Source organism: Caloenas nicobarica, chromosome 26 (assembly GCF_036013445.1).
Source record: "Caloenas nicobarica isolate bCalNic1 chromosome 26, bCalNic1.hap1, whole genome shotgun sequence".
In the NCBI taxonomy this organism is placed as follows: domain Eukaryota; kingdom Metazoa; phylum Chordata; class Aves; order Columbiformes; family Columbidae; genus Caloenas; species Caloenas nicobarica.
Genome location: NC_088270.1, coordinates 5082872 through 5090835, shown reverse-complemented (window position 1 = coordinate 5090835; position 7964 = coordinate 5082872). Strand labels below are relative to the sequence as shown.

Genomic DNA, 7964 nt, shown 5'->3' with positions numbered 1-7964 from the left:
TAGCAGAAGAGAAGATCAACATGTCCCCTGGCTCTGTCCCAAAGAGATGGCGAGAAGATTGCTGCTTTCTCAGCCTTCAGGAATTGCGTTGGGCAATTGGCAGTTGTTCTGCTGCTATTGGTACCTTTTCAGCTATGCATAATTACAAAGCTCATTGGTTCTTTTAGATTCAAATCAACCTCTTAAATAAACTCTGTGGCTTAGATTTAATTACGGATGTTACTCACAGGGACACCAATTCATCCGAAGTAGGTGATCGCCAGATTTTAGTGTATTGAAGAAAGACATTTATCTCATGCCTCACTGGGCTTCTGCTTGCTGGAGCTTTTTCTTTTCTGTTTCATCTGGGCTTCTTTTTATTACAGCTTTATAAAGGTGTCATTGTGCAGTTTAGCCATAGGCAAATTGATGAGAAGCCCAGAAATATAATTAACAAAAATAGTCTAATAAGGGTCATTGTTTGCTTGTATCTAATACAGGTTGGCTGGGAAGAAGTGGGAGTAAAATTGCATGCAGGCAAGAATGAATGGCAGATATATTTATAACTAATGAAAAGATTCTGTGAGGAACTAAAGATTCATTCCTGCAGAGGTTATTGACTCATGCTGAGTCTGGGTTGAATAATTTTGTAACATAGTCAGAACTTTGGAAACTAAATTAATGGTTCAAAGATTTCATCTCTGCCTGTTTTCTGGTCATGTTCCAAGTGTAGGGACATCATTTGCTGGAATTGCCTTTTTCCCTTCAGCCCTCACTGCAGCTGGAATTTGACCCTGAGAATAAGACGTTGGTCTGCTTGTAAATTATTAGTTCAGTCTATAAAACACACAACAAAACAAAAAACCATGTTTAAAGAAAGACAAATAGTTCAGATTAGAAATGTCTTGGCATGACACTATTTCCACACACATCCACACCCCCCCGATGTCCTTGATCCCTCCTACTTTATACACACTTCTAAGATTGGCAGTGGTTAATATTTTAACAAATGCAGTTCCCCGAGTTGATGGATAGGATCAGTAGGTAACTGGACACCCCAGCTCTTGAAGAAAGAGGCATTCTGTGCCTTATGGGTGATGTGTCTGGCTTGCCTTAAGACTCTGCACCCCAGGGCTTTGTGCTATTGCTCGGTGAACCGGTTGTGGGTTTTCAGAGGATCTGTGGGGCTGTGAACTTCAGAAAGCCAGATGAAGTGTAAAACTCATCTTACTGTACGAATATGTCCAAAAACCTCAGGTTGAACAAGTGGTCCATTGTGGATGCTTCACTTAAATCACAGGTCAGATGGTGAGACAAACAGACTTTGATTTAAGATGCTATTTTTTGAAAAAAATTCTGTTAGGTGACAAAAAAAGCCCTGTTTTGTAGTTCACAAGCAGTTGGATTGAATGCATGCTTTAGCTCTGATAATGAAGGAGAAAGAATAAGCTACGTAATTTTCTGTTCACCACCTTGAAATGGATGCTTTCTCTGTACTCTTCTTGGTGACAGGACATGGAATTTTCAGCTCTGTTAACTCAGATGAACTCTTCAAGTCTCCTGGACTGTACATTTTGTCTTTTGATGATCGCTGTGTGAGTTATGTACTGTGGTTAATTAAACTTAAACAGTGCTAACACATTAGGCAGCTATCTTAATCTCAATTTTATCTGCAAGGAAATTGAGACAAAATGTGAAATGGCTTTCCCTGAAGGACAGAGAAGTCAGATTGTATCCCAGGAGCCCTGGTATCCAGTCTCAGTGATAATCTAGCTTGTGCCTCATCTCCCTGGCTTGAAGGAAAAGTGAAGCTTTTCTCAGTAGACAGTTACACTGGTTGCAATCCTGGGAGAATTGCTGAGAGACTGATCACAGGCTAGAAAGGGTGATGTGTGGTGCAAACTGTGCCCACTGAGATCACAGATAAAACCTCTTAGCGCTACTTCAATCTAATGTGCTTGCTGGGTAAAAATCTTGGTACATAGAAATAGGAAATATTATTCAATGTTACATAAAACCCCAAACAGCTGAAGAAGTATCGGCTATTTACTTCTGTTGCTGCTTTTATATTAAAAAGGAAACAAACCAAAGAAAACTTATCTTAGTTTGTGGTCACTGCTGGTGTTTGTAGCTCTGGGGATAGATGAAATAGAGCACAGTCTGGGCATATTTATTTTAAGTTTGCCCCCAAAGCCCTTGACTCTGCCCTAAATTGAGCGTCTGCAGAGTTTGATCCTGCTTTCCCCAGAAGTCTTACAAGAGCATAGTAATGATAATTTGGGGGGGGGAATATGGGAAGCAGCTCTCTAGCAATTGCAATGTAACCTGACAGTTCTAAGCTATTTCATTAAAAGACGACCATTAGATTGATCTTCTGCAAATGTTTGGAACTAGGTCAGTGAGAGACTCCGTGGCACTTGAAATTGTGTGTATATTTAGCGATGTGTATTAGCAGTGTAACATACTCTGCAGCAGAGGCAACATTAGCCTTAGCAAATAAAAATGCAGTTAACAGATTGCTGCTGGGAAGACGTAACTGGGAGCATCGTGTCTGTCACGTTTGGGCAGTAGCTGTAATGACTGCTTCTGAGACATACAGGATCTGCTACGTTCCTTAGTGTATTGCAGAGGCATTTATCAGTTGTTTCACACCTGTGCATTCAGGCATATTCAGCTTTTTAATGAGAACTGGGAGAGCTTGTCACACCAGTGTAGGCAATGGGGTTTATCTTGACAAGTAGTTGAGTGAAGCTTTTTAGCGTGCTTGAGTTCCTTGAGCTGGTGCGCAGGTTTCCGTGTGCAGGTCTGGGTTAAATACAGCAAACCTGACTGACCTGAGCTAGTGTAATAGGTATTTTGGCTGGATAGGGAAGAATGAACTGTTCAGAGACCTTTTGTACTCAGAGGCTTGTTCCCCTGTGGTTAATGGTGTGTGCTGTGAGCAGTGACCCGTTAAGTAGAAGCTGTACAGGTAGAGAAATTTGGACAGAATCATCTTGCTTCCTTCGAATACGATGTATATAGTGCAAACCAAATGCCAAGCTCTTAGGAAAATTCATTCTAATGGCTTGCTCTGTTTTGCGAGGGACTGAATTGATTTGATTTACCTTAGATCCCCTCCCTTAAAGTTATGAGAACAAATAAGCTTCCCTTTGTGATGCTCAAGCAGGAGATCTTGAGCAGTGTTAATAGGCAGTGCCACATAATTCACTTCAGTTCTAAATGGTAAAGAAAATTCTGAGGAAACGGTCCTGGAACCTTTGTCCTGTTGCTGTCTTCTGATAAATTACTGTTACAGTCATGACACTGATTTAATTTGTTTTGCTTGCTATCTTTGAGGAAAAGTACTACCTGAAGAAATTAACTGTCGTTAGATCATTAAACTACAGGAATAGTTATTAAACAAGGATCTAGGAACACACAGGCTCTCCTGGAAACAAATTGTGCTGTTGTGATTTGTACAGAAATAGAGCTTGATCATGCTTGGTATTTTTCACTTTGTGGGCCTGGTGCTTGAGCTGTCTCTCATTACATCGCTTCTCTTTCTGTGAAGAACATCAGACAGGTGGCCAGCATCCTCCCTCTAAAATAGAAATACGCTGAGAATGTTGGAGTGCAAATAAGTGCTGCTTACTAATCAGTGAAGTACTTGGAATTAAAGGGATAGTCCTCATGCATGAGTACCCTGTCCCCAGTGGAAGGAATATCATAGCACAGCCTGAGAATTATTTTCAGGTTTGTATGTCTGAAGGGGGCGGGAAAGGATCCCCTATATTGCTGAATTCCACTAGTGTTCAGAGAGGCTGAGGGTGGAGAAATTGTACCGGCATGACCACGGCAACAAAGAGCAGGCTGGCGAAAGGGCCGGTTTTTCCTTCCCAAAGCAAGGGATTACCAAGTGCTGCTATTGCTCAGGTCAAAGTAGCGTGAGTCTCTTATTGATTAATTAGATCAAGTCTGTGGGGACTTTGAGGGTTTGCAATGTCCACTGTGCAATTTATTGCTGAAGAAATCACGCAGAAGTGCAAACTGTGACCCTTATTTGCACTTCTGCGAATAAAAGAGAATCTTGCATAGTTGATGAAAGATTCCACATGAGATTAAGGTCGTTAATATGTGGAGCAAAACTACTTTATGATAGTCTCCAAAGGGCTACTGATCCCTTCTGCAAAGTTGCACGTACTTTGTTAAAATTTAGGAGTCACATTGTGGGGTTTTGATTTCCAGATGCTACGGGAAGAAGACGAAAGTTAATTTTCTGTGTTAATGGGTAGCCAGTAATATGTTATGTGCAAGTGACTTCTGAATGTGTGATCACATGAGAGAAATCACAGCAACAGGTGGCTGAAGTCATCAGATTTCTCTGTGTTGCAGGGGGGAAGAAGAGAAGGTCTCTGCCTTTGAAAGGCAGGGAGGATGCACAGCTACTCCTGCAAGTCTTCGAATTTGGAATGTGGTGTTTTGTCTAATCTGTAGGTTTTTGTTTCTTGGACTTGAAAAACCTGTTATTTCACTTAGATCTCCTGTTTAAGTGGGTGTTTGTAGAGGGTGTTCTGATTGTGTGTGTACTTGATGCATAGATACCAAGGTGACAGGAGCTCCAGAAATCGAAGTTACTCAAGCTATTAGGTTACAGGATGAGCAGAGCAAAAAGGACAGTACAACAAAGTAGAATCTAGCCATTGAGAATTAAAAAAACCAAAACCAAAACAACCCAAAACATATTATTGAAATCTTTCATTCCCCCTTGTTCCTCCTGTTAAGAATCTTCCTTTTCTGACATACTTAATTATCTGTGTCCTAGATGGCAGGTTTGATGTTCAAAGTTCTCGTCAAGTTTGTTTTCAAACAAAACCGAGGCAGTCCATGCAAGAAAAACTATTTTGATTTGGATTTACAAATATTTTCTAACTTGAAAGTAATATTTTTAAAGGTTCGGGCAGTTGAACAATGAAAACTAAAACTGTGTCAGGTTGATTTAGAGATGCTTTTTTTCCTGACAGCATGCTTGAAATGTACACAGCTGAATTCTAGTCACTTCCTTAGAGAACTGAAGTTCTATGTCAATTTTCCCACTTGAAAATACCACTTTATTTAGGAGCATTCAGTAAAATTTGAGGATCTTAATGGACAATCTGTCACACTGGTTTTTTGGTCTCCTTACCAGAATTTTGCAAGGCTTGTCTTTAGGCTGCTATTCCTCCCAGTTCTTGACCCTTATTAGAGTTTCCTTAGCATAATAAATGGCTGGGAATCTTCCATGTAGTATGCGTCTTTCTCCTGGTCTAAAATCTGTTTTGTGTGTCTAATTGTTTTTGTGTGGTGTCTCTGGTTCCTGGACCTGAAACCATCCATCATCCACTGTCATTTTGGAAGCAGCATTGCTCTCCAAGAACTTTTATCAGCTTTCACTTGTGTGAACTTGAGCTAAAAAAAAATCAAGCAGCCTTCCAGTTCTGATGCCGCCTGCTGCTACTGCCTTTTTCGCTGTTCCTCAGTCCCTCTCCTTTGTCTTCTCGGTGGGCAGTCAATGGGGAATAAAACCCCCTAGCTGTGAAAGCAACCTGGAAGCCCAAGTTTGTGCCCTCCGCAGGGTGGGCTGTCTGAGCAGAAGGTGGGACAAGGGGGAAGCCTGTCCAATTGGCTTCCGCAGAGGGCTGTTATCCCTCTGATGCTTTTTCATTTGGTTGATTTGTAGCAGCAGCATATTCGGTAATTTAAACCCTGTCTTTTGGGATTAAGACTGCAGTTACGCTTGCAACAGCTGCCTGCCTATATTTTACCCACTACAGAAAAAGAACAGGCTGCTCCTCCTACTCTTCCTCCTGATTTTTATCTAGTATTGTTGCTTCCCTCCCTCTCTTTGTTTCTCTTTCTGACCTCCTCACAGCTCCACGCCGCTCCACTCCATACTTGCTTCGTCTCTTGAGAAGACCACAGCTGAGTTTCCTAGCACAGCCCCAGGAGATTTGCTTTCCTGAGCCAACATTAGGCAAAGAGGACAGAAGGCAAAGGCGGGGGGTGGGTGGGGGAAGCCGAAAGTGAGCCAAGCCGTTGCTGGCAACCCGTGTCTCGGTGCTAAACCCACTGCTTGGAGAGAGAGACCCGGCAGGGGACGGATTCTGTTTTGTAGAGCAGAGCAGGAGAAAAGAAACTTGAAACTTGGCTTCCTTTGTGGCATCTCTGTGTCCTGAACATCCCCTCCCTACCCTGCTGTTTGTTAAATGAAAGCACGTGAAGAACATGAGGTTTCCTGCTTGAGAAGGGAGGGCAGTGCTGGACTGGGTGAGGGAGGAGGAAGGCAAGTTGTAGTTTGGTGGTGTGGTTTACACCGAGATCAGAGCTAGTGTGCCCGTGGGTGGGAGCAGGAAGAGAAAGGGCATCTGATGCCAGCTGCCAATATGACGGAAACCCTGCAGCTCCCAGCACTGCAAGTCCCGGAGCAGCAGGTGGTAGAGGGTGGCCCTGCCTGGTCCAGCTCGTCCACCCCGACCCTGCGCAGGAGGCGCTTCAAGATGAGGCGGATGAAGAATGTGCAGGAGCAGAGCCTGGAGGCCGACAGGTATCAGGATGCTCCTTCCTCCAGCAAGGAATACCTGCAGCTCCCATCCATTGAAATCACCCCCTCCAGTGATGAGGACACTCCCTGGTCCAACTGCTCCACACCCAGTGCCTCCCCGCGGCGCAAGCGCTTCCTCCTTCGGAAGTGGCTGCGTGTGAGAGAGAAGAAGGAATACAGTGAGAGCAGGTATGTTTTGGCCACTTTCCCTTCTGTGCTTCCAAGGAGAGCCTGTCTGCAACAGGTAGGGAGGGTCTATTTTTCCCCTAGAGATCTTTGCCTACTTCTTGTTGGGACTTTGTCCTCACCTAGTGACTGGAATGGGTAACGTGGTTGTAACCAGACATGCTGATGCCAGACCAAATGGCATAATCCTTAGGTGCAAACGGCAGGTATGTTAGAAATGGTAGTGCTAGGATCTGTCCTTGTGCGTGGTCCTCTGCGTACCTTCTACAGGCAACACACAGCCAGCGAAAAGAACTTCTGAGGGAGACTGTCCTGAAAGTATCAGTGATAACTTCATTAAATTGTCTTAAGGAGACTCTTAAACTCACTCCTAAGGTGACGTCTCAGTTGGGATTACCAGGGCAGAAAGTGATGATGACAAACCTTTATCAGCGTTTTTTTGGTAACGTTCATTCCTAATGCTGAGATGTCCTCTGAAATCCTTAGTGCAGTAGCTGGTACTGGGAGAATGTGAAGACAGAGAGGAACAAAGGAGCCTTGTGTCTAGTAGGTGGGTCTCTGTCAAGATGTCTGGGTTCAGTTCTTGGCCGCTTTCCAGACTTGAAAGTCACTCAGTCCTTTGGCTCAAAAGGGGACTTGCCGTTCACAAAGACCTCTAAGAGCTTGTCAACACAGGAAAATGAATCCCCAGGAAGATATTGTGTGGCCATACAAAGAACAAGCTATACCTTCTGTAACCCTCTGCAGGTGCAATCACGGTCTACAACACGCAGGTCAGAGTGGAACAATCTACCTTTCCTGAAAGCCAAAAATACACAAGATACTTGAGAAGTTTCTCCAAGAAATTAGCGCATGATAAATCCTTAATACTAGCTTAATGTGGGCCAATTTTTCTTTTGTTGCTCTGCAGCTCCCATGCAGCCTATGTGTGGGTTTATGCCTGAAAGTATGTACTGTGCTTCCATAAAAAACCTCCCCTCGAACTGTTTCTGCACCCAAAGTACTAGATTGACTTACTGACTGCAGTGTTGCTTGAGTGTTTATAGGACATATTTTTCTTCTACTAATATCCATTCCAATAAAGTGGATTATTAAGACATTTCTGCCTTAACCCTGTTTATGTTTGTAAAACAGTGACTGGAAATGAGCTGAAGTGGTGGCATGAGCATACCAAAGTCAGCATGGCACCTTCTTTCTTGTGTAGTAGGCTCCAAATCTATCCCTTATGCAATGGGGAACA

General features: G+C 43.3%; 1 protein-coding gene across 10 annotated transcripts in view; it reads left to right on the top strand.

The window, feature by feature from the left end:
* The first annotated feature begins 1191 nt into the window (after window positions 1-1191).
* GRAMD1B (GRAM domain containing 1B) overlaps window positions 1192-7964 on the top strand; it is an 87838-nt gene continuing 81065 nt past the window's right edge. For 7 of the 10 annotated variants that reach the window (XM_065652119.1, XM_065652118.1, XM_065652117.1 and 4 more), the window contains exon 1: window positions 5857-6727. In XM_065652119.1, the coding sequence (XP_065508191.1) occupies window positions 6366-6727 (362 nt within the window). In that variant the 5' untranslated portion in view covers window positions 5857-6365. Of the gene's footprint in view, window positions 1280-3884; window positions 3906-4052; window positions 4452-5856; window positions 6728-7964 lie in introns of those variants that run through there. The other 3 variants (XM_065652116.1, XM_065652121.1, XM_065652120.1) reach the window with 3 other exon arrangements.